The 27219-nt window shown below is 39.7% G+C and overlaps 1 protein-coding gene across 2 annotated transcripts in view; it reads right to left on the bottom strand.

Moving 5' to 3' along the window:
- The window catches only part of MAP2K5 (mitogen-activated protein kinase kinase 5), a gene marked incomplete at its 5' end in the record, with an annotated part of 132505 nt that overhangs the window by 79952 nt on the left and 25334 nt on the right, over positions 1-27219 (bottom strand). For both annotated transcript variants that reach the window (XM_083870730.1, XM_083870731.1), the window contains 5 exons: positions 1495-1556; positions 3934-4015; positions 4119-4187; positions 9644-9683; positions 23241-23305. In XM_083870730.1, coding sequence (XP_083726856.1) covers positions 1495-1556; positions 3934-4015; positions 4119-4187; positions 9644-9683; positions 23241-23305 — 318 coding nt within the window. The remainder of the gene's footprint in view (positions 1-1494; positions 1557-3933; positions 4016-4118; positions 4188-9643; positions 9684-23240; positions 23306-27219) is intronic.

Genomic DNA, 27219 nt, shown 5'->3' with positions numbered 1-27219 from the left:
AATTCCTTCCCAATATCCCATTTAAATCTCCACTTTTCCAGCCATTCCCTGTGTCCTGTCCCTCCATCCTTTGTCCCCAGTCCCTCTCCAGCTCTCCTGGAGCCCCTTTAGGCCCTGGAAGGTTCTCCAAGGTCTCCCTGGATCCTTTTCCTCTCCAGGCTGGACAATCCCAGCCCTTCCTCACAGGAGAGAATTCCCATCCCTGTCCTCATCCCATGAACCTTGGACATTCCAAAAGAGGTTTTTTTCCTAAATCCCAGAGCCCCTGAGCACTGGGGATGGTGTGGATGAACAGGAGAGAGGAAGGACCTTCCCCTAATACAGATCCTGGAGCTGCCCCACTGAAATCACAGATTTTCCACACCCACAATTAAAATATGAAAGAGGAAGGACCTTTCCATCACACAGATTCTGGAGCTGCCCCACTGAAATCACAGATTTTCCACACCCAAAACCAAAAAAAGAGAGAGAAAGGACCTTCCCATCACACAGATCCTGGAGCAGTCCATTCAAATCACAGATTTTCCACACCCACAATTAAAATATGAAAGAGGAAGGATCTTCCCATCATTGAGCTGCTCCACTCAAATCACAGATTTTTCATACCCACAATAAAAAAAAGAAAGAGGAAGGATCCTTCTCTCACAGGGATCCTGGAGCTGCCTCAGTGCTCACCCAAATTACAGATTTTTCACACTCACAGTAAAAAAATGAAAGAGGAAGGACCTTCCATCACACAGATCCTGGAGTAGTCCCTTCAAATCACAGATTTTTCATACCCACAATAAAAAAAATAAAGAGGAAGGACCTTCCATCACACAGATCCTGGAGCTGCCCCACTCAAATCACAGATTTTCCACACCCAAAACCAAAAAAAGGAGAGAGGAAGGACCTTCCCATCACACAGATCCTGGAGCAGTCCATTCAAATCACAGATTTTCCACACCCACAATTAAAATATGAAAGAGGAAGGATCCTTCTCTCACAGGGATCCTGGAGCTGCCCCAATGCCCACCCAAATTACATATTTTTCACACTCACAGTAAAAAAATGAAAGAGGAAGGACCTTCCATCACACAGATCCTGGAGTAGTCCCTTCACATCACAGATTTTTCATACCCACAATAAAAAAAATAAAGAGGAAGGACCTTCCATCACACAGATCCTGGAGCTGCCCCACTCAAATCACAGATTTTTCATACCCACAATAAAAAAAATAAAGAGGAAGGACCTTCCATCACACAGATCCTGGAGCTGCCCCACTCAAATCACAGATTTTTCATACCCACAATAAAAAAAATAAAGAGGAAGGACCTTCCATCACACAGATCCTGGAGCTGCCCCACTCAAATCACAGATTTTTCATACCCACAATAAAAAAAAAGAAAGAGGAAGGACCTTCCATCACACAGATCCTGGAGCAGTCCATTCAAATCACAGATTTTCCACACCCACAATGAAAAAATGAGAGATAAAAGCCACCAGAGTACTCACAGCCACTGCTATCCTTCCCAGGACGTGTTCTGGAATTTTCCTATAAACATCCAGAGAACCCCCTGCAGGGACAAACAGCACGTTCCACATCAAACTCTGCCCCAGATCTGAAACCCCAAAGGTTTTCCAGGCCTTGGTTATTAATAAAAACACCAGCAATGATAAAACAATAATTGTGTCAGAAAGAACTGCCCTTAAAAACCTCCCAAATTCTGCACAAACACAAGGAAAGAGCTCAGGGCTCTCTGTTTTGTTCCTCATTTTTGATTGTAGAGTTAATACTCAGAAAATAACAGCAACAAAATATCAGAAAATCTCCCAGTGACACAATATCAGCATTAAAGAACTCCAAACTGGGTGGAAAAATGTCTTGGGCATAACAAAATCACCCCAAAAAAGCAGATTTCAATGTCCAAAGTATCCCAAAACCTCCCAGTCTCAGAATATCAACATTAAAGGTGTGGAAAAATGTCTTGGGCATAATAAAATCATCCCAAAAAATCAGATTTCAAGGTCCAAAACATCCCAAATCTTGTCCCCCAAAAGCTGGTGCTACCATTCTGTGGTGTCCAATATATTTATATCCATGACTTAATGGATATAAATATCCAATTAAATGGATATAAATAGCCATTTAAATGGATATAAATAACCATTTAAACAAGTATAAATAACAATTTAAATGGGTATAAATAGCCATTTTATATCCATAATTAAAGTATTTTCCTCCTGACATTTATTTCTAAAAAATAAAGTCTTGAATAAAATTCTTTTTTCAACCAGAGAATCTGAGAGAAAAGTGGAAATGGGATGAAGCCATCACTAGGAGGGAGAGAGAAGTAAAAAAAAAAAAAAAAAGGGAAAAATAACAGTAAAAATATGATTTTAACAGGGAGAAAACAAAATGCACCATAAACCCTGAAGGGCTTCACCCATCAGAAAGGAAGAAGAATTTAATTCAAGGGTTTTGGTGTTTTTTCAAATAAAACCTTGAATAAAGTATTTTTTTCAACGAGAGAATCTGAGAAAAAAGTGGAAACGTGGTGCAGCTATCACTGGGAAGGAGGGAAAAGTGTAAAAAGGGAGAAATAACAGTAAAAATATGATTTTAACAGGGAGAAAACAAAATGCACCATAAACCCTAAAGGCTTCACCCATCAGAAAGGAAGAAAAATTCATCTTGTGGGCTTTGGGTTTTTTTTTTAATAAAACCTTGAATTTTAAATAAAACCTCTCATTTTTTAAAATGAAACCTTCTTGAAAAATACTTTTTCAACAGGAGAATCTGAGAAAAAAGTGGAAGTGGGATGAAGCCATCACTGGGGGGGAGGGAAAAGTGTAAAAAGGGAGAAATAACAGTAAAAATATGATTTTAACAGGGAGAAAACAAAATGCACCATAAACCCTAAAGGGCTTCACCCATCAGAAAGGAAGAAGCTGCTCAATGATGTCAAATGGCTTTGGGGATTTTTTTTTTTTCTCTGCCACAAAATGAATTATTTGGGAGATCTTTTCCCAGCTGAAGTGAACTTTTGTGGAAAAGCTGGCAAGTGCTGCTTCCTGAGGAAATCCTGGTGGGAGGAGCAGGGAAAGTTGGGAAGAGCCTGAGACACAAAAAATAAAAAAGCCTCACAGAGACCAGCAAAGCTCAAAACTGCTCCCACCAGGGGATTTTCTCTGCTTTTCCTCCAGGAATATCCAAAATTCCCAAAGCAGGGGCTCTGTAATTCCAGGCTGTGGGGTCAGGGATGGTTTTGGGGTGAGGAATAAGAGGGAACACGAAGAACTCGGCAGCAAACAGGGAAACAGCTGGGCTGGAAAATAACTCCTTGCCTGGTAATTAAGAGACCATTTCCACTGCAAACAGCCAGGACATTGGGTTAATAGATTTCTTGAAAGGAAAAGCTGTTTTGGCTATCAAAACACTACAAGTGAGGAACAGCTGTTTTGTCAGCGAGGACAGATTGCACGGGAGGCTCAAATATCAAACCACAAATTAAGGCTGCCTTTATTTCTCTTCTGTTTACATTTTCCATAAAACTAAGGGAAGTTCCACGCAGGGAAAAATGCAGAATGTGCCTCAATCCCAACCTGCTCTGTTTTTTTTCTTTTCTTTTTTTTTCCTTTATTTTTGGTGGGTTTTTTTTTTTTGTTTTTGTTGTGTTTTTTTTGGGTTTTTTTTTTTTTTTGGGTTTTTTTTTTTTTTTGGGTTTTTTTGTGGTGTTGTTGTTGTTGTTTTTAACTACCTGCAATATTATTATTTAAAACCTGTAATATTATTAATACTCCACATTTTCGAGTCTTACAAAAAAATTACATTAATTACAAATGTCATTCTACCAAAAAAAAAACCAAAAACAAACAAACAAACAAACAAAAAAAAAAATCACCTTCATTTAATTACTCAGCAATCAAAAGCAAACTGGATCTGCTACTCACCATCCATGAACTCTGTACACAATGAAATCCTGTTTTCTACAAAAAAAGCACCATAAAATCCTATGATATACGAGGAGTCACACTGGGAAAAGAGAGAGAGAGAGAAAAAAAAAAAAAAGCTGTTTTAAAATCTGCTCCAAGAAAATCGAAGCAAAGAGGATTCCAATGGTTAAAATCTCACACACCTTGTAGAGAATTTCTAACTCTGACATGATTTGCTTCTGGAGTTCCAGTGTTATGTCCAAGGGTATGACCTGAAATACAGAAATGCACAGAGTTCATGGAAAAGGGAAGTGAATTCTTCAAAATAAAAATCCTCAAGATTTTTATCGATTTATCAACGATCATTATGGGGAAACCACAAAGACAGGAATGGGTGGAAAGAGTATTTTAACAGGAAGGAAATTTTCCTCAGCAGGACCAATATGGGCTGCACTTCCTGGAGTTACAAATTTCCAGGATTTTCAGTGCAAACCCTCTTAACAAGGCACTGAAAATCAAATTTAACACTGAATTCTTTGCCAAAATTCCTCGAAAACTCAATTATTAAGCTCATCTTTACAAACCAAACTGGACCCGAGTGCTTTGATCCTGCCCCCACTCAACCCCTCACCTTAATTTCATTTAACACAACAATTCCCCACTTGAAGCTGGGAAGGGAAGCCAAAGGCAGTGAGTTTTCAGAATAAACATTGCAGGAAATGTGCTGACGGGAGAGAAGAGAAGAGAACACGGGGAGCCCATTTCCAAACACGGCACCAAAATGTGTCTCCAGGAAAAACCAATAACCTGCCTCTTCCCAGAGCTGGCTCGGGGCTTATTTATAAAAGCTGTCACTAAAGTAAATTGTAAGTGGAACACGGGGCTGCCAAGAAGCCTTTAACACACTTGTCCAGATCAATAATCATTTGCCAACAATATTCACTCCCATTTTTTTTTTTTTTTTTTCTGGTGTGAAAGAACCTGAGGAATTCATCTGCTGGGATCCCACTAGTTGTGTTTACTGAATTCCAGCTTGTCATGGGGGAAAATTAAAATTTTATTTCAGTTCTGATCTCAGTGAGGGATTTTTCTGTCCCCCAGGATTAAAAATATCCCAAAAATCAGGCCTAGAATGAGGCACATTTTTATTAACCCTAATTATAAACTGGTATAAATGACCATTTAAATGGGTATAAACAGCCATTTAATATCCGTGATTAAAGTAATTTCTTCCTGACATCGTTTATTTTTTAAAAAATAAAATCTTGAATAAAATACTTTTTTCAACCAGAGAATCTGGGAAAAAAGTGGAAATGGGATGAAGCCATCACTGGGAAGTAGAAATGTAAAAAAGGGAGAAATAATAGTAATAATGTGATTTTAACAGGGAGAAAAACAAAATACACCATAAATCCTAAAGGGCTTCACCCATCAGAAAGGAAGAAAAATTTAACTTGTGGCCTTTGGTAATTTTTTTAAATAAAACCTTGAATTTTAAATAAAACCTCTCATTTTTTTAAAAAATTAAACCTTGTTGAAAAATAGAACTTCTGGTCAAGAATCTGGGAAAAAAGTGGAAATGGGATGAAGCCATCACTGGGAGGGAGGAGAAAATATAAAAAGGGAGAAATAACAGTAAAAATATGATTTTAACAGGGAGAAAACAAAATACACCATAAATCCTAAAGGGCTTCACCCATCAGAAAGGAAGAAAAATTTAACTTGTGGCCTTTGGTAATTTTTTTAAATAAAACTTTGAATTTTAAATAAAACCTCTAATTTTTTTTTAAATTAAACCTTGTTGAAAAATAGAACTTCTGGTCAAGAATCTGGGAAAAAAGTGGAAATGGGATGAAGCCATCACTGGGAGAGAGAAATGTAAAAAAAGGAGAAATAATAGTAATAATATGATTTTTAACAGAGGAAAACAAAATAATCCTCCCAAAAATGAGGATAATAACCTGAGATCAGCAGAGTTTTTGCATTTCCAGGTCAGGACACCGAGGGAAGGGCACAGACAGAGAAATTACAAGATTATTTCACCCTAAAGTGAATTCTGGGAGTTCAGCCTCACTTTCTCTGCAGAATTATTTTAGTGTTTTTCTTCCACCTGGGAACGTGTGGCTTGTGTGACCCCACCTGATGTCAAGGCTGGAGGAACTTTATTTATTTACAGCACAGAAAGAGGGAAAAAAAAAAAATATATATATATTTACATCCCACCTTAACCTGCATTTATCATCTCCTTTTGTATGAAATTTCCAAGTGTATTTTCATGGGTTAAAAAAAAAAAAACAAAACTTCCAGGGATTCACAAGGTGACAGTTTCCAGCACAGGCTGGAACTGAGTTAAAGCAAAAAAAAAAAAAAAAAAAAAAAAAAAAAAAGAATTTAAAGTATCTTCTCAAAGCTGTTGCTGCTGAGGGTGAATAAATATTTGGATGTAAATTCCTGAAATTCTGGAATGGTTTGGGTGAGAAAGGACCTTAAAGAGATTTAATTCCATTAATTCAGGGTGTTCCAAGTCCAACCTGGCCTTGGGATATTCCAGGGATGGGAAATCCCAAATTTCCACAGCTGAGATGGAACATTCAATAATTTTTTTTTTTTTTTTTTTCCTAAATCAACCTCTTTGTAAAAAAACTTTGTAGCACAAAAATTATTTCACCCAAGTGATAAATCCAGGCTCAAAATTGGGTGAAATAAGGGAAATATTAGACCAGAAAAAGCAATTTAAAAATAAATTGAAATGCCATGGGAATCCTCTGGGAATACCAGATCTTCCTGATGAAGTTTTTATCCAAATTCCAGCAATTTTGGAGGAGAGAAAAGGAATTTTGGGGAGAGGAATCCCCCTGAGCTCCCCTCCAGGACAGAGCTGAGCTGTCAGTTTGGAACTCAAGCAGTTGAGTGAGTGAATTATAATTTACTCCCTCGTTTAATTGGAATTAGGGAAGAGCCCATTAAAATATCCACAATAAATGCAGCAATTCATCACAGCCTGTCATGGCTGACTCCCTCCATTTGCACTAAAAGAGAAGAGGAGCAAAAAAAAAAAAAATCAAATTTGGGTCAAATTTTGATATTCTGATTTTATTCCTTGATTTAATCCAGGCTGACAACTCTGTCCAAGGAAATTTGGGTTATTTTGAGTAGAGTACAAGTGATTAATAATCAGATTTCCATTGAAGTGCCAGCTAAAAGCAATGGGAGAAGGAAAAAAGTCAATTTTCACTTGGATTTCCCCATTTAAATAGGAAAAAAGTTACCTTGGAAAAAGAAATTAAGTACTCTGAAGGTTAAAGTTATATAAAATATAGGAAATATATATAAAATATAGAATTTGGTGCATCATTGAGGGATTCTGTTATGAATTATTAGATTTGGGTTAATTATTTATCAGCTGAAAGTGGTAAATTAGGCTAAATCAACAGGTAAAACAATAGATTTTGGTTATTTTGTCCAATTAAATCTCTTTATTATCATTAAAATTAAAAAAAGCAGAATTCTCCTTTCGCAGGAAAGCTCTGGGGCTCAGATTTCAAGATTTTCTCTCTTTAAACAGGAAAAAGTTACCTTTGAAAAAGGAATTAAATCCTCTGGAGGTTAAAGTTGTATAAAATATAGGAAATATATATAAAATATACAATTTGGTGCATCACTGAGGGTTCTGTTATGGATTATTAGCATTGGGTTAGTTTTTTACCAGCTGAAAAGTGTTTTAATCAACAGGTTTTGGGTTATTTTGTCCAATTAAATCTCTTTATTATCATTAAAATTTAAAAAAAGCAGAACTCTGCTTTCCCAGGAATGGTCTGTGGCTCTAATTTCAAGATTTTTTTTTTCCCTATAATAAAAAATACAATATATTCCCCAAACTTTTTCAAGTTTCTAACATCAGGATTTATCAGGATGTTATTTCTCTGTTTTCCAAAAGTTTCAAATCTGTTTCAAAATTTCCTTCCCTGAAATCCACAGGAAAATCAAAAGCAATTTTTTTTCCTTTTTTTTTTTTTAATTATTTTTAAAAATTAATTTTTATTATTTTTTATTATTATTTTTTATTTTTTTTTATTTTTTTTTCCCTGCTGGGATGAAAGGATTTCTGTGATCCTCAGGAAAAGCCCAAACTTGGGCAAAAAAATATTAACAAATGAATAAATAATTAAATTAATAAATATTACAATGTCTAGAGCCACAACCTGAGCCTAAATCTGAAGTCAACCCACACAAATTTCACCCAATAAATAGAAATATTTCACTGAAATCTCGTACAATTTCTTATTATTAAATGATTTCATTGAAATCTTGTCCAACCTTTTAGTTTTAAATCTCATTTCACTCCAATCCTGCTTTAAGCACTCAGCTCCCACCAATCCTCCTCTCCCATTTTTTCAGTTTAATTCAATTATCTCAGAATTTAAGGATTGAATGGGGAAAAATAACAAAAAAATCCATTTGTTTCCCAGATTTTTAAGCAATTATTCCATAAGTTTTATTTTTAAATTTATCTTTTTTTTTTATTCATTGGAATTACACGGATGCACCAATTTGTTTTTCCAACTCTTCATTGACAAAATGGTCAAATTGAGAAAAATCTGATCCACTGAAAAAAAATCATCTTTTTTGGGTTTATTTTTGTGCAGGTAAATTATTAATAATTTCATTTACAAACTTAATTTAATTAACAAATTGCATCCAAGAGCTGTTGTTATTATTTTATCCCAGTTTTAAATGGATTTCAGAGGAAAATTGGGATTTTTCTGACCATAAAATTTTACAAGACACCAAACAAGGAGCCCAAATGCTCTTGGAAACATCCCTGGAAATACCAAAATTTGGGATTTTCAGGCAATTCCCTGCGAGAAAATCCTGAATTTTGGCAATCTGAGCTCATTGAGGATGATTAAATTAACAGGCTGGGTTTTTTTCCTGTGAATAAATAAATAAATGAAGAAATTAATAAATAAAGAATTTTTCTGTAAATTAATAAATTAAAGCGATAAATCAAATTGAGAGGGAAAAAGTCAGAGGGAAGGGAAGGAAAACTGGGGGAAAAAAAGAAGAAAATATCTGGAATTTTGCCCTTGGAAACATCCCTGGAAAAACCAAAATTTGGGATTTTCAGGCAATTCCCTGCGAGAAAATCCTGAATTTTGGCAATCTGAGCTCATTGAGGATGATTAAATTAACAGGCTGGGTTTTTTTCCTGTGAATAAATAAATGAAGAAATGAATAAAGAAATAAAGAATTTTTCTGTAAATGAATAAATTAATGCGATAAATCAAATTGAGAGAAAAAAATCAGAGGGAAGGGAAGGAAAACAAGGAAAATTGGGGGAAAAAAAAAAAGAAGAAAATGTCTGGAATTTTGGCCTTGAAAACATCCCTGGAAAAACCAAAATTTGGGATTTTCAGGCAATTCCCTGTGAGAAAATCCTGAATTTTGGCAATCTGAGCTCATTGAGGATTATTAAATTAACAGGCTGGGTTTTTTTCCTGTGAATAAATAAATAAATGAAGAAATTAATACAGAATTTTTCTGTAAATGAATAAATTAATGCGATAAATCAAATTAAGAGGGAAAAAATCAGAGGGAAGGGAAGGAAAACTGGGGGAAAAAATTAAATGTTTGGAATAAATCAAATTGAGAGGAAAAAAATCAGAGGGAAGGGAAGGAAAACAAGGAAAAATGGAAAAAAAAAAAGAAAATATCTGGAATTTCTTACCTTCACTGCCAGGATTTTCCCACTACGGACATGGTAAGCCCTGGGTGAGGAAAAAAAATCAATAATTTGAAATTATATCAAATTTCCTCTGAGAGGATTTGCAATAAAAACACTCCTATTTCACAGGAAAATTAATTTTAAATCCTAAATTTTATGTAAAGTCAATTTTAGCCACCATTTCTAAAGGAAAACTGAGGAAAACAAAGGATCAAAAATGTATTTTTGATGTATCTGGGTTTGTATCTTTATTTTTGATATAAAATAGACATATCAAAGGCTTTGATGCAGCAGAAAAATTAAATATAAATGGGAATTTAACAGAATCATTTAGGTGGGAAAAAAACTCCAAAATTAAATCCAACCTCAAATCTTTGAATTTATTCTTGAATTTATCCATTTCTCCACTTTTTTTTAATGGAATTAATTCAGATTATCACCATAATTCAGAATTTCACTGGAATTAATTCAGATTATCACCATAATTCAGAATTTTTAATGGAATTAATTCAGATTATCACCATAATTCAGAATTTTTAATGGAATTAATTCAGATTATCACCATCATTCAGAATTTTTAATGGAATTAATTCAGATTATCACCATAATTCAGAATTTTCATGGAAAATCAGAACAATCTCATCAATCTGTCAGCCCTGGGGGTGTTTTCAGAGCCACCAATTAAATTGAATTTAACAAATTATGGCCAATTCTTTCTCAAGAGAACAGCAGCAAAATTCAATTTCTGCATTTATTTTATGATTAGAAAGTGCACAGAAAGATAGAAAAAACATTATTGTTGATGTTCACATGTACCCAAAATAATTTTCCAAAGTATTTCAAAAGCAATTAATCTTAATTTCTGAGGAGAAACACTAAAAATTGGCCATTTAACAATGACTTGAATATTTCCAACCACAAACACAGAAGATTAAAAAAAAAAACTCTCCAGAAAAATCCAATTTTTTTTTTTTTTTGCATAAAAACAAAACCATTAAAGTTTTTCCTCTTCACTGGTTTTACTGTCTCCCCCTGATTTATGTCAGAGATGTGGCACCACCTTTGCACAATTCTAATATTTTACCTCTCTGGACCTCCAGCAATTATTACTGAAGAAGAAAAGCTTTAATAGTTTTATTATTTTAGGAGGATTTATTTTTTTTTGCATGTAAAATCACTCACTGACAGGGCAAAAATGTTGTTTAATCTTATTTATAACCCTGAGCACTCCCTTAATTCCTGGTAATGGCTTGGAAATTCCTAAAAATCTTGACCTTCATTTAATAATTATTGGATGAACATTTATGTAAGAGTGACATCAGATTTTAGAGGGGAAAAAAAAGGCAGAGGGGAAAAAAATCAGTGTAAAAAATGAGATTATTCATGGGAACTCTGATAGACCTGAATCCAGTGGGCAGATTAATTAGATTGTCAGGAAAGCTGATAATTTTTCTCCGTAATTTCTGGTAATGGCTTGGAAATTCCTAAAAATTTCACCTTAATTTAACAACTGCTGGATGGACATTTATGTAACAGAGTGGCTCCAGAATTTAGGGGAAAAAACTCAAGAGTTTAACAAGGCAGAGGGGAAAAAAATGAGTGTAAAAAATGAGTGTAAAAAATGAGATTATTAATGGGAACTCTGATAGACCTTAATCCAGTGGGCAGATTAATTAGATTGTCAGGAAAGCTGATAATTTTTCTCCGTAATTTCTGGTGATGGCTTGGAAATTCCTCAAAATTTCACCTTAATTTCATAACTCGTGGATGAACATTCATGCAAACCAGATTTCAGGGGGAAAAAATAGAGTTTAACACGGCAGAGGGGAAAAAAAAATCAGTGTAGAAATGAGATTATCCATGGGAATTCTGATAGAGCTGAATCTGGGGATGAGCCAACACTGGGAAAACATCCTGGATTTAAGATGAGCAGGAAAATAAAGGATGAAGAGTTGGGAAAAGATGCTCCACGTCTGTTCATTTAATAGGGAGCACAGTGGGCAGGTTAATTAGTTCATCAGGAAAGCTGATAATTTTTCCCCCTAATTTCTCATGAAGGCTTGGAAACTCCTCAAAATTTCACCTTAATTTCATAACTCAGGGATGAACATTCATGCAAACCAGATTTTAGGGGGGAAAAAATAGAGTTTAATAAGGCAGAGGGGGAAAAAATGAGTGTAGAAATGAGATTATCCATGGGAACTCTGATAGAGCTGAATCCATGAGATCTGGGGATGAACCAACACTGGGAAAACATCCTGGATTTAAGATGAGCAGGAATAAGGGATGAGGAAAAGATGCTCCACGTCTGTTGGTTAATAGGGAGCACCTTGGGCAGGTTAATTAGCTTGTCAGGAAAGTTGATCCTGTTTCCCCCTAATTTCTCATAAAGGCTCAGAAATTCCTAAAAACTTCAGTTTCATTTAATAATTCCTGGATGAACATTTCTGTAACAGAATAGCACAAACTTTTAGGGGAAAAATAAGGCAGGGGGGACAAGTGAGTGTAAAAAATGAGATTATCCATGGGAACTTTGATAGAACAGGAGTTCAATAAATGAATCCACGAGCTCTGGGGATGAACCAACACTGGGAAAACATCCTGGATTTAGGATGAGCAGGAATAAGGGATGAGGAAAAGATGCTCCACGTCTGTTGGTTAATAGGGAGCACAGTGGGCAGGTTAATTAGCTCGTCAGGAGCACTGATCATTTTTCCCCATAATTTTTTAGGAAAGCGTGGAAATTCCTCAAAATTTCACCTTCGTTTATGTAACAGAACAGCACAAACTTTTAGGGGAAAAATAAGGCAGAGGGGGACAAGTGAGTGTAAAAAATGAGATTATCCATGGGAACTTTGATAGAACAGGAGTTCAATAAATGAATCCACGAGCTCTGGGGATGAACCAACACTGGGAAAACATCCTGGATTTAGGATGAACAGGAATAAGGGATGAGGAAAAGATGCTCCACGTCTGTTGGCTAATAGGGAGCACAGTGGGCAGGTTAATTAGCTCGTCAGGAGCACTGATCATTTTTCCCCATAATTTTTTAGGAAAGCTTGGAAATTCCTAAAAACGTCACCTTCATTTATGTAACAGAACAGCACAAACTTTTAGGGGAAAAATAAGGCGGAGGGGGAAAATGAGTGTAGAAAACGAGATTATCCATGGAAATTTTGATAGAACAGGAGTTGAATCCATGAATCCACGAGCTCTGGGGATGAACCAACACTGGATTTAAGATGAGCAGGAATAAGGGATGAGGAAAAGATGCTCCATGTCTGTTGGCTAACAGGGAGCACAGTGGGCAGGTTAATTAGCTCGTCAGGAAAGCTGATCCTTTTTCCATGGCCGAGATCTCCCGTCTCCCAGCGAATTAAAAGGCGAGCCTTGATGATTTAATTATGACGCACGCCAAGTCATCCGTGGAAGTTTGGGCTCAGGTTCCAGCAGAGGGCAGATCCCTGGTTTGGTTTACAGAGCACTGACAGCACCAATTTAACATTTAATTATGGCTGGGAATTGGATCACAAAGGAGCGGGGAGCCCTGGGCCGTGGCCTTTGGGATGCCAGGAGGGCAGGAGTTTGTTTACTCCAGGCTGATCCAGCAGCTCAGTTGTCCTGCCCTTCCCCAGCACAATAACTGTAAAGTGATTAATGGAGCTGGAATGGGAGCTTTGGTTACACCAAGAGATAACCCTACACCTCTGCAGTGTTTTAATTAACAGCCAACGCTTCAAATTAGGCTGGACTTGCTGCAGTAATTACCCCTCCCATGAGTGTGGAGGGAAAAGGGATGTTCTGTGGGACTGGAAGGTGGAATTGATAATTTTGGTTGTGGGCAGCACCAGAAAATCTTGATTTTAATCCCTTTATGCAGGTTTTGAGGGATGAACTACAAAAATCCCATGGGATAATGAGCCCAGCAAGAGGAAAAACAGAATTTTAATCAATCCATGGATGTCCATGAGGGGATTAAATCAATATTCCCACTCCAAGTCTCATCTCCCACATTTTGGTGGCACCTCCAGAAGTGAAGCAGCCAAACCCATCACTGCAGAACCAGGCCGAGAAAAGCAGCAAAATCCCAAAGGTTCCTCAGCAGCTTGGCACGTTTCAGGGAATGCACCTAAAATCTTCCAGGATGGCAGGAAAATCCCTAAAAACCAGCTGGACCCAGGTCTCCAATGCCAGGGATGGCTTTGAGCAGTGCCCAGGGGATGGGCTGGGGTTTGGGGGATCTCCCTCACCCCTCCTGCCACAGGAGGCAAATACAGAATCCTGGAATTGGGTGGGAAGGGACCTCAAATCCCATCCCATTCCACCTTTCCCATGGGCAGGGACAATTCCCAGTGTTCCAAGGTGCTCCAGCCCGGCCTTGGACATCCCAGGGATCATCTCGTGGTGGGAAGTTCTCCTGGTGACACAGAGCTTGGTTTGACACTGTCACCAAGGAAAGGACAGCGACTCCAGCAATGCCTGCCTGCAAAAATCCCACTGGGGAACAGAAATTTCCATCTTTCCCTCCACATTCCCACCAGAATCCACCACCCCATCACAACCAACAGCTCCTGTGCAAGACTGGCACAGTGGTGTCAAATATTTCATCATCCTTGGCTATAAAACCACATCCCCAGAGACTGAAAGCCATGAAGGGCCCCAAAACTTTGTCTCCTCCACTCTGAGAGTCCCTCAGGGGTGCTGTGCCCAAAATCTGGGTTATTTTGGGGACTAAATGAGAGAGGTAGTGTGAGAGCAAAGCCCTCCAGCTAAGGCGGAAAAACTCGTGATGGACTGTGGAGAGAACATCCCTTGTGTCCCAGAAAATCAAAATCAATATCAGGGAGAACTGGGATAGGGCTTTGGGGGATGTGCCAGCTCCTCAGCATCTCTCCTCCCACCCCAGACAGGATTTGTGTTTCTACAGGAAAGTAAATTAAAAACTGGGAGCATCAGAAGCAGCTGGTTTGTGTTTTAAGGGAAAAAAGGGGGACTTGTGAAAAGAAATTCACATTATCTGATTGGTTCTTCCTGAGGTAAAGAAAACCAAGGAGGAATGTCAGTGTTTTGGGCTCTTCATGGAAGAAATCTGATATTTAATCCTGATATTTAATGGTAAGAACTTTGTACACTGAATGTGATGAATTTCTACTCAACACAGAAGGAAAACAAACCAAACTTGTGTGAAAATGCAGCAGATTCTTAATAAAGAGCTCATAAAGTCTTAATAAACAGCTTAGATGGCAAACAAAACACTTCTCTCTCCTTCAGTTTGCTCAAACCAACAATTTTCTCTCTTCCCTGTGAGGAATTTTCCCTAAAGCCCAGTGGGAGCTGCAGGATGCTGTGGCTGTGGGATAATTCCTTCCAGGGCAAGCAAAGAAACAACTACAGGTTGCAACCTTAAAGGAAACACCAATTTTCAATTTTTTTTCCTAATTTTTTAATTGCAAAGCCTTTGCCCACATGTGAGTGACACAACACTGGTCACATCATCTTTGCAACGATCTCTGAGCTTTTTTTTCCAGCAGCTTTTCACATCAAACACAGCAACTTCTCACTGCAAACTGAATTTAGCGTCATGTTAAAATTTAGAAGCCAAAATTCATTAAATTTATTTTGTCATGATAAGAATGGCACTGAAGGAGCAGCACAGGATCTGCCTCCTCTGGCCACCAGGATAAATCCCTTTATTATTTTCCCCCACAATAACCAAGGAAACAATTTCTAATCAATAAGCTCCTCCTTGGCAAGCCTGAAGGATTCAAGGGAAAGCCATGACCTGTCTGCTGTGCCAATGAGCCCGTCAGAAATATCACCAACATCAGCAAATATGACAAAATGATGAAGTGCCAGAGGGAGCCAGCAGTGATGGGGCTGCAGGATCCAGGGATTCAGAGCTCCCCTCCAGCCCAGGGAAACCTCAGTGACACGAGGGATGGAGGGACAGGACACAGGGAATGGCTCCCCACTGCTCAGGGCAGCCTTGGATGGGATCTTGGGGAGAAATTCCTCCCCAGGGTGGAGATTCCTGCCTGTCCAGCACTGGAGCTGCTCCTTTCTTGCCAAGAGTTTCCTCCTGATGTTCACCTGAACTTCGCAGAGTAAAACCAGAAATGAAGATTTTTGGTTCCTTTCTCCCACTCGTTTCCTTCACACTTCAGGATGAATCCATCACCCACGTTTGTTAAAAACAGCAAGACATCATTTCCCTCAAAAAGATGGAAAATATTGTCCCATTTCCCCAGAGTTTACTCACAACACTGAGGAGCTGCAAGAGCTCCAGACTCACTCACCCACACACCAAAGGTTCTCTGGGGCTGTGGCAGAGATTTCCAAACAGAAATAAAAGCCTGAAGCTTCTTATTTGAGCTCCAAAGCAGCCAGGAAAAGCTGTGCTTGCAGCAAAGCAGCACCTTCAGACGTGAGGGCACAGAATGAGCCAAACTGGACATTTATGAGAAATAACCAAGAGCAAAAAGCCGTGTCAGAGTCAGGCAAAAGGAACTGAGCCCTGCAGGACACCGTGCCAGCCACCAGCTGCAAACTCCACACAGCAAATCACCCCAACATTTGCTCATTTTTTTTTTTCCCCTCTTTTTTGCTGTTTTATTTTGCCTGGTGCTGCCCCTGTCTGTCGTGCTGCCGGTCAGAGCAGTGACGGGAGCGTCACGTACTGCCACGGCCATCTAAAGAAAGAAATTCAAATTGTTTCTAGGAAATAACCACTTTGCCAGTTGCTGCCTCCTGCAATAGCAAGCACATTAGCCTGACTCTGTGGCTGTTAAAATCAGGGAAGCCAAAGTGCACAGCAGTTGGAAAAAGGAGCTTTTATGGGGCTGTGCTGGTTCACAGCACAACCTCCCCCTCCCTGAAATGCCCCCGCAGATGCTCGAGCGCTGATTGCAAAATGATTTGCTGGGGAAGTGGCAAACAAACAGCAAATAGTGGTGCCTGAATGTTCAAACTTGGGAGAAAAGAGCACAGTTGGCAGCAGAGGCTGCATGAAGGAGATGTTGAGCAGTGATGTCTCACTTAACCCAGCTCGGTGCTGGAATCTGAGCACAGGGAGTGAGGATCCCTCACCTCTGTGTGCTGTAACCTGCTCCTCCTCCCAGCTGTCACCACTTTAAGGAATCTTCCTCCCCTCCTGCAGCCTCTGAAACGTGATTTTTACTGATGTCTTAAGTTGTAGCTTTCATGTATTTCAGGTTCTGTGGTGCCCAGGGGTGCAGCTCTGAGCTCACAGTCAGTGTCACTCAGCTCTGCACACAGCAGGGACACAAAACAAATCCTTTTCCTGCTGCACACCAAGGACAACTTTCAGCCCCAAAAGCACAAACAAGGGTGGGCTGAAGGGAGGAACAAGAAGGACGGGATCTCATAATCTGAAGATGTAATTGGACATTTAAACCCCAATGTGCAAATGGACCAAAACTTACAAAAGTGTGAGATCTCCTGACCATTGGTCCATTTGGGGTCCATTTTGTGACCATTTTTGGGTCCATTTTATGACCATTTTGGGTCCATCTTGGGTGCAGCCCTGGCCAGGCTCTTGTCCTGCCCAAGGTGGATCCTTAAAGGCTTTTTAATAAATCTCTACTTTATTCTCCAGCTCTGTCCAGTCTATGTTCCAGCTCAGCCTTCCCAAGGCATCAGTGCCCATCCCTGACTGCAGGTCAGTCCCTGTTCCTGAGAGAGACCAGGAATGAAGATGGGACAGGACACAGGGAATGGTTTCCCACTCCCAGAGGGCAGGGCTGGATGGGGTTTAGGGCAGGAATTCCTGCCTGGGAGGGTGGTGAGGCCCTGGGCTCTCCCCCCAGCTCACTCACTGCTAACAGGCACAAACTCCCATTTTCTGCTCGCTTCATCTTCCCAGCTATGGACATCCAACACAAACAAAACAACTTTAATTTAAGAATCATCCAGTTTCTAATTAAACAGCCACAGGCAGCTGGCTGGATACATTTTAATCAGTTTCAGTAACGTATTGATTGGATACTGAAGCTTAAAAATTAAAAGTAAAAAGATGACCGGGGAATTGTCCCATCTCAGCCCAACAGTAGAACCCTCTGTAAATAACTCCTCTTTTAACCATCAGCTAAATGAACACTTCAATACTGCACTACAAAGTCTTCTGCAAAATTACTTTAACTAACAAGCAGAAATTTATCAGCTTCAGCCAAAATCAATGCCGAAATCAATTTGAACACTGGTTGTGTCTAAAGGGGCTCATTGGCAATTTAGGGAAATTACACCATGTAAATGCCTGTGCTTTAATTGAACAGTTTCATCAACTAGGCTGTGATTGCTGTCCATTCATTTATTTACTTTCACTGCAGCTCCCATTCTGCAGAGGAAAGGGTTTTGTCAGGCTCCAAGGAGGTGCTTTATCTTCATTTTATGCACTTTTGTGCATAACAGATTTTACGGGGCGGCCGAGCGCCAGTCGGGGTCAGGGGCAGTGAGTGACCAGAGAGTGACCACCGAGCACTGGTCAGTCTTGTTTACACCACACTGGAATTACAGAGGAAAAATGAGATAAAATAGGTAAAATCCAGTGGGGCATTCCTCCCTCAGCCAGCTATTGCTGTTCCAATGCTTTCAGAGGGACTAAAAATAACACCAAACAAGAGAAGCGGAGAACGGACACACAGGAAAGGAAATGAAGGGGAAAGCCTCCGCAGGAATTAAGGGAGATGCAATTTTAAGACTTCAAAGGGTCAAAGATGTGTTGGAACGCCAAACAAGTCACTGAACGTGCCTGTGATCCTTCCCTGAGTTCCAGGATGGGACAAGCACTGTGGAGAAAAGGTTGGGAGAACCTTCCCTGGGAATCTGCAGCTCCATTCCTGCTCCTGTCGCTGCTGCGCTGCCTTGGGAAAGTGACTTCACCTCTGCCTCCACCTACCCTCTGCCAAAGGACCAAAGAAATCTGGGAATGAAAGTATTTTACAAAGAGGCAAATGCTAGTTCTTGTGTTACCCACGTGCTGGAGAAGGGAAGGATCCAGGGAGACCTTGGAGAACCTTCCAGGGCCTAAAGGGGCTCCAGCAGAGCTGGAGAGGGACTGGGGGACAAGGGCTGGAGGGACAGGACACAGGGAATGGCTTCAGAGTGGGAAAGGGGAGATTTAGATGGAGATTGGGAAGGAATTCCTGTCTGTGAGGGTGAGGAGAGGATGAGTTGGAATTCCCAGATTTGCTGTGGCTGCTCTTGGATCCCTGGAATGTCCAAGGCCAGGCTGGGTGGGGTTTGGAGCAGCCTGGGACAGTGGAAGGTGTCCCTGCCCATGGCAGCAGATGGAATGGGATGAGATTAAAGGTCCTTTCCAACCCAAACCATTCCAGGATTCTGTGATACTCACATGGAAAACCAGCAAAAAATGACCAGAGCAGAGGAACAGCTCTGCCAAGACTTGGGAATTTGGGCTGCATTCCCACAACACCTGAGCTGCTTTAGGAACAAACTGGGACTCCGGAACTCCTTCCTGGCAGCTCCCCTGCCCTGCCCTGCACCAGGATAAACCAGGAGAATCCAGCCTTGCTCAGCCAAAGGCAAAACCAAACTCCAGTTATCACTTCCCATGGAAAGTGCTAATGGGGCACCCCAAGGTGGGCTGAGATGGGGAATGAAGGGAAGGGCAGATGCTGGAATGTTCAGAATTGCTGCAGGAAATTGCTCAGGCAAATTAAGCTCCCTCATTTCCCCCTGTTTTCCAGGCTAATCCAATTCTTCGGGGCTGGGACATCATCCACAGCCACTTCTCTCCCAATTACTCAACTTCCAAGTGAAGCCTTCTGCTTTCCACATTTCACAGAATGGCAACTGATGTTCCCATTCCTTCCCTCTCTCCCAGATCCTGGTAACTCCCAAATTAATTAGGGCATCATTGGGGCTTTATAGTTATTTTTCCTTTATGCTCCTGCTGCTGGAGACTCCGACAGAACCCACAGAGTTATAAAAGCTCACTGTAAAATAAATCCCTGGAGGCTGTGCCATGCCCTAAACAGAGTTTAGGACATCTCACTTCTCCTTGAAAAACAGAAACTAAAAAACTAAGAATAAAATAAAAAAACAACCTTCATTTTGCTTCTGTGAAAAGGAAATAGTGAAGCTTTACCCACATCATATGAGGCAGAGCAATTATTTGCCAGAGACAAACACTTTTTCTTTGTAATATTTAGGTTCAAAGTGTACAAAACTAAGGATTTGAGGTGTAAGTAATTTAATGACGCACATCCAGACATTCCAAAGCAAATCCTTCACCTAAGGAAAGATCTCCTCAGAGGAGTCTCTGCAGCCATGGATGGAGCCTGAGGATGCAGCACAAAGCAGATCCTTTAAATGTCTTCTGGACTGACCAGTGAAGGATGTGTTCCCAAAAAAAATAAATAATTTAAGCAAATCTTCCCTACACAGATATTTGGGAAGAGCTTAAATTGTGTGTTGTCCACTAGCATAAAATAGTTGGGCAGCTGAGTTTTAAAAATGCATAAAATTGGACTTAAATTCTCCACAGAGAGCAGAAATCAGAGTAAATGACACAACCCACCTACAGCACCTGGAAAACAGCAGAGGAACACACTCAGGTGCTTTGTTACAGCAGATTTTAGCCTTTTTTTGACAATCTTGACCCAAAACAGGGCACACTCTGCTCGCTGAAGGATTCCTGCTTTCTGCTGGAATGTTCAATAGGCACTCTGGGCTCGTTTTATATTTTCTCACATATTTTTGAACATGCAAGCAACCAAGAAAGCAAAGCTAATTAACTGGTTTTGCCATATCTAACAGGAGAATTTTTATCGTTCCTTAATTAAGCAAACAGCGGATCAAAAGGTAGGGGCAGAATAAGATGTCAAAGAACTATAAAATCCCTTCTTTTTAGAACAGGGAAAAAAAAACACCAACCAAACACTTAGATTCAGCAAGTTCTCCCTAGAAATATTGCTATAAAGTATTGATTTTTTTTACCAGGCTCAATTGACTGAAAAGTTGTTTGTATAGCAATATTGGCCGAGCCAATATAGTGGAACAATTTTGCTCCACACAGTAATCAAGTGTATTTCTAAAGTATAATTATACTGTCATAAAAATAAAGCTAAGACACCTCTTCTCCAAGCCATAAACCACTTGCAGCTGTAAAGAACCCAAATAAATGAAATCCATTCTCTAACTAAACATAGCCTTCCAAAGAGAACAAGCCCACCTCCAGCCAGGAGAAGGAGGGGGGAACAGGAGGAGTGATCAATACTTCAATCTCAATAAACTATTCCAATAGTGCCTCATTCCCATGGAAAAAAAAAAAAAAAAAAAAAAGAAAAAGAAGCTGGAAAATTCTTTTTGCTCAGCGACCTGTGACGTGGAGAATATTTCACTGCCATAATGGATATGGGGTAGGATAAAATGGAGATGAGTTAGGATAAAGAGCTGGGAAGGGAGGGGGAATTAAAAATAATGTAAAAAAAAAACCCACAAAAAACAAACCAAAAAAACAGGATAAGGGTAACAAAAAGATAAAGAGGAGGGTGCAGACAGGCTGGTTGTTCAGCTGCACATCGATCCCCACACGGCCTCTCCTCCCCGAGCCAAGGGCCCCACACCAGAGAGGGAAACAGCCCAACCTCTGCAATTCATTTCACCTGACAAATGTCCATTGATTTACTGGACTAAAATAGCTTTGGGCTGCTCTCTGTGGCTGGGGCAGTGCAGACACCTGGGAGGATTCCTGCTGCAGTTCCTGATTTCCTGATGGGGAGTGGAGAAGGAGAACTGGGAACTTTTTGGGAAGGGGGGGAGCTGCTCCAAGGTTGGAGGTTGTGCCACAGGGATGGAGCTTCTCTGCTCTGGAGCCAGGCTGGAAGAGTTGGGAATGTTCACCTGGAGAAGGGAAAGATCCAGGGAATCCTCAGAGCTTTTTCCAGGGACTCAAGGGGCTCCAGGAGAGCTGGAGAGGGACTGGGGACAAGGGATGCAGGGACAGGACACAGGGAATGGCTTCAGAGTGGAAAAGGGGAGATTTAGATGGATATTGGGAAAGAATTCCTGGCTGGGATGGAATTCCCAGAGAAGTTGTGGCTGCCCCTGGATGTGCCCAAGGCCAGGTTGGATACTGGGGCTTGGAGCAGCCTGGGATGGTGGAAGGTGTCCCTGCCCATGGAAGGGGTGGCATGGGATAAATTAAATTCCTTTCCAGCCCAAACCATTTGAGGATTCCATGATAACGTGTGAAATATCCACAAACCCAGTGCCCATTCCCTGGACAAGGCTGCAGTGACTCCTGGACTGGAGAAACTCTGAAGTCACTGCAGCTGCTGACTTTAAATAAGAACAGGATAAAACCATGAACACTTCCCTGACACAGCAGGGGGCTCCTCCTTTCCAGGTCAGATTTTCCCTCTCCACAGGCCCCACTCCAGGCAGGGGCTCCCAGCTCCACATCTCCAGCAATACAGGATGGTGTCCAACAGGGAACATCCACTTTACACCCCCTTTTACCCAAATTCCCTGAGGAACCCTCTCTGCCTCCTCACCTGACACCCCCAAGTCACTGCCTGAGCTCCAAAGCTCAACATTCTCTCTCCTATCTACAATAAAATCAGAAAACAACACCATTTCCTTGACTTCTAGGAATATCCTCCACCAAGAAAATATCCATGAGATTTCTAAACCACCTTCCACCCCCCAGGGCCAACCTGATTTTAAGAGTCCACCCCAAGACTGCATTTCCCCCTTGGAGGCTCTGGAAGTCCATTCCCATCAAACCTTCTGCCAGGAGGAGCTGTTTTGCAATGCTGGCAGCCAATTAGAAACTAAACTAAATGCACCGTGGCTTTTAAAACATTTTAGTGGTAAAAAAAAAAAAATAAATTAAATGTTAATATCAAAGTGAAAATGTCTAAGGTATAAACAAAACCCTAATGGGATGCTGGGTTACTGTATATGGTAAATAGCTCTCTGGAGGAAACCTTTATTACTCCCTCAGGGCTTTCTGACAAAGTATGGATTTCTTAATTCCCAGTGGAATATTTTTCATACCCCACTGCAGACTATTAAGTCCCAGATATTACATTCTGTAGTTTAAACTCTGCACGAGGCATAAGAAGGAGTTGTCTCAACAAGGCAAGTCTTGTCTGTGCTGCTTTAATTTTTACAACATTAAAATTAATCCTGGCTGCAGGGTAGGAGCTTCAATGCCAAAATTTGGGGGAGTTTATGAGGTTGGGAGGGAAAAACAGCAAAATGGGGTGAAGGATTCTGAAGGGGCAGAGAAGGGAAGGGCACTGGTGCCACCACATCCCTCTGCTGTCATTCCCAGGAAAACCAGGAGGAATCCCAAATCCTGGAGGCCAATCCATGATGCTCCAGGACATCTCAAATCCCACCTGTGAAAACCCTCAACTTGGTACCCAGAAAAGCCCCAAAGCTGCCTTAAACCCAGAATAAAATACCCAAGAACAGCTTAAAAGTTTCTATTTTTTTCCCTGCAGAGCAGCAAGGCCTTACCTACACCCCAAAACACCAGAACCAAAAAACTGCGGTGAAATTTGAATTTTTTTGGGCAGATTTCCAGTGAAATCCTCCCCCCTTCACTCACTTGTAGACGGTGCCTCCGTTGCCGTGGCCGAGGATGTCTCGGTATCGAATGTCTTGTTCATTCATCTCCACAAGAAAGAAAGAAAAACAAAAGAGATGTCATCCTGGGGATGGAAATGTCAAGGAAAAGCAACTCCAGGCCATAAACAACAAGCAGTCTGGGTCATTTCAAGTTCAGCTGCAAGAACGAGAAGATCAATACAACATTTGCTGTCCAATTTATAAAAGACGATACCAAGGGACAAAGTGATGGAAAGTTTAATGACAATTTGTTTGCCTGGGTCATTTCATTAAAGTTTGATAAAAGGTGTCAAAATGGAATGATATAATATAGCTCAAGAGGGTCAGGGCACTGATGCTGAGAGGAAAAGGGGCTCCAGAGCAGCACATCAGCAAGAGCCAAAGTTGGAGGTGAACGGGAACAATCCTGGCAGCTGGAAAAGTTGAGGTTTTATTCTGGGATCAGCATAATCAACCCTAATTGAGTGGCAGCTCCCTCTGTGCTGCACAGCTCAATTTATACTTTTACTTTTTAATCTAAAGAACATCTTTTTAAAGAAAAAACGAGCCTGGAACTGCAATAAAAGTGATTTTCCTTGAAATAAGCAACAGATTCTTTGCCTCAATCTTTTCTGCTCACTGGGATAGGTCAGAAATTTCAGCAGCAGTTGATAAAAGTCCCTGCAAATTCCTGAATTTAGCATATTTTATTTTTTAATAAGGGTTTTTACAACAGCTTAACACGTTGCCCAAGAAGGAATTCAAATATAAAATTACAGGTCAAACTTCTCCTGGACAAACACAGTTATTCTGAATTTGCACAAATTAAAGGCATTTTTGCAATGCATTTTTATCCCTTAAAATAAATGCTTTAAACAGAATTAATTCTGGGCTGAAAGCAATTTTCTTTTCCAGAAAGATTCCCCCATTGCTTCATCACTAAAGCAGAAAATATTTGGGCAAATCCTGCTTTGAAAAGTTATTTTCCTAAGAAACATTATCTCATTTTCAGTAATTACTTGTATTTTATGGGACAGCAAGTTAAATATTTCACGTGGCTTGGCCTGGCTGCTTAAAGATGTCATTTTTGTGTATTAACACAAGCGATGATAACAAGCTCAAATGTCCCAAAGAGTCAATACTCAGCATTTCTAACGAGTAGAAAATGAAATATTTTATTGATTTAAAAGAAGTTGGAAGGACAGAAATGATTAATCCAAAATTGATGCTTTTTCTTTTCACTACCTGAGCAGAAAAAAATGTGGTTTCTCACTGGAATTGCTGCACAGGGATGGAAAACCTGAGTTGAGACAACTCAAAGCAAAAGGTGATTATTTTATTACTTATTTGTGATTAAACCTGGGCCAGGTTCCTTAGGAGGGCCCATTCCACCACCAAGATTTATGAAAATCAACATTTATTTCATTACTAAAAGCTCCTTTGCTTATTGTATTCATCAAAAAAAAAAAAAAAAAAGCAAATAAAAAGGAGGGAAATTATTCCTCATGAGGAACAATCACTCATGAATGGGATTTAAAATATGAAAGACTCTACAAGTGGATCCCTGAAATAAAAAATAATTCCTCTCAGGCTGCAGACTTGGTAATTTTTAACGAGTTTTGCTCTTCCAAACTGGAGGATCTGAATCAACAAACAACAAATATCTCCCTCATTCCCAAAAATGTCCTCCTGAACCAAGAACTCTGAAGAGAAATCCAATGAACCCTCAATACCACGGAAAAAATTGGATTTTTGCTTCTTGGTGGGGGAAAAGAAAAGATGTTTTTGGAGGTTACTCAAGTTATGAACAACAAATTGAGCAGAACTGGGGACACCAAACACATTCCCTTTTCTCCTGCTTGGTGCCCACTGGGAAAAGGGAATATTTGAATATTTTCAACAAATCATTCCCTAAAAAACAGGGACAGGAGCAGCTCCACCCTCTGAGCCTCATGAAACCAGAATTCCAGGGAAAACCAGGAATGCTGGGAGGATCAGCCACTGATGGGGAGATAAAATCTGATTTAGTGGCTCAAATAAAGATGCCAAAAGCACGGGGTGATTCATTTATTTCCTTGGGAAAACTGGGTTCTCCATCATAAAGGGAGATAAATAAAAGGATATTAAAACCTGCAAACCCCAACTTGGATTGGCTGCCAAAATTCAGGGAATCCACAAAATTCAGGGAATCCACAGGAAAGCCAAGGAGGGAGCAGCAAACAAAGCACCTCTGGTTCCCACCTGGGATGAAACCAGGGTGTTTTTTTTTTTTTTTTTAATTAAGAGCCAAAATGCCCAATTAATCCAAAAATCCCAATTAATCCTCTCATTCCCACCTGGCTGGGGATGAAATCAGGGTGGATATGGGGTTTTTTGTGAATTATTAATTAATCCAAAAAATCCCAATTAATCCCCTCATTCCCACCTGGCTGGGGAGGAAACCAGGGTTGTTTTTTTTTTATTATTTTTTTGTGAATTATTAAGAGCCAAAATACCCAATTAATCCTTTCATTCCCACCTGGCTGGGGATGAAATCAGGGTATTTTTTTTGGGTTTTTGGTGTTTTTTGGTGAATTATTAAGAGCCCAAATGCCCATTGAATCCTGACTGGGGGCGAGGAGCAGCCAATTGAGGAGATTTAGTAAATCCCACTTTCCAGGGCAGGGACTAACAGGAGCCAGTCAAATGTTCCTTATGAACTGTTGACACTCTATCAATGCTGAATCAATTGGTGGCATTTACCCTGAGTGACAGGAAAGAAATAAATATTTATATCACATCACCTATATCAATGAAGCCAGGCAGAAAGCTATTTCTAACCTGTCAATATTTGATTATCTTGAAGAATCATGTCCTCCCCCTCCCCTCCTCTTTCTTTTAATGATTAATATGAATTCCTTATTAAAGCAAAATGGAAACTACTGGGGGAATATCATTAGGGATGCCTCAAAGCAGGAATTGCCAAAAAAATAATCAAAAATAATGACCCAGGCCAGACTTAAGTAATGGTGAGTGTGACTTAATCCCCCAAAATGAACAAAAAGTTAAAAGTTTTATCTAGAAAACCATGGCCAGTCGTGCATCTGTGACCAAAATTTCACAGAACACAACTCAGAGCATTTGCTCTCAACAAAAAATAAATTAATTCCCATCAGGTTGACTAAAAAATAGTATTAAAATCAAATTATTTTTGTCTTCTTAGTGGTTTTTAGTAACAATTTTAATATCAGAAGAGCTACTTAATCCTTATTTTCTTTTTAGTGAGTTTAAGTATCAATTTTAGTACCAGAAGAGGTACTTAATCCTTATTTTCTTTTTTTTAATTGGATTTAAGTATAAAACTTTATTCTTATTTTCTTTTTAGTGGGCTTGAGTAACAATTCCAATATCATAAGAAGTACCTGATTTTTTTTTAATGAGTTTAAATAACAATTTTAAGATCATAAGAAGAGCTACTTAATCCTTATTTTCTTTTCTTTATTGGGTTTAAGTACAAAACTTGATTCTTATTTTCTTCTTTTAATATCAGAAGGAAAGACACTTAATCCCTATTTTTTTTTTTTTTTTTTTTTTTTTTTTTTTTTGGTGAGTTTAAGTAACATTTTTAATATTGCAAGAAGAGGTTTGGTTTTAAAATTCTAAACCCAAGGGAACAAGTCTGGGAATCCCTTGCAAGGCACCCCAACCACTTGTTTCCTGTTGCTTAGAATAAATAAAATGCCAAATTCAGCCAATCACAGAGAGATTTTACTCGAAAATAAATCAGTAATATCAAGGTAAGCACCACCTTGATTTACAAGTTCATCCACCTGCTGCTGCTACTCCCACAATTCCAACCCACCAAGAGAAATAAGTTATTTACCTGTGAATTCTAAAATATTTAAAAAATCATCTGGCAGGAATTGGGAGAATACTAAACTCAACCTAAAATCCCCATTCCCCAGCTGCACTCCAGCCATTCACCAGCATTTTGGGAGGGG

Source organism: Zosterops lateralis (genome assembly GCF_965231275.1).
Source record: "Zosterops lateralis genome assembly, chromosome: 13".
Lineage (NCBI taxonomy): Eukaryota > Metazoa > Chordata > Aves > Passeriformes > Zosteropidae > Zosterops > Zosterops lateralis.
The sequence above is the reverse complement of the archived record's forward strand: the minus strand, read 5'-3'. Positions and strand labels throughout refer to the sequence as shown.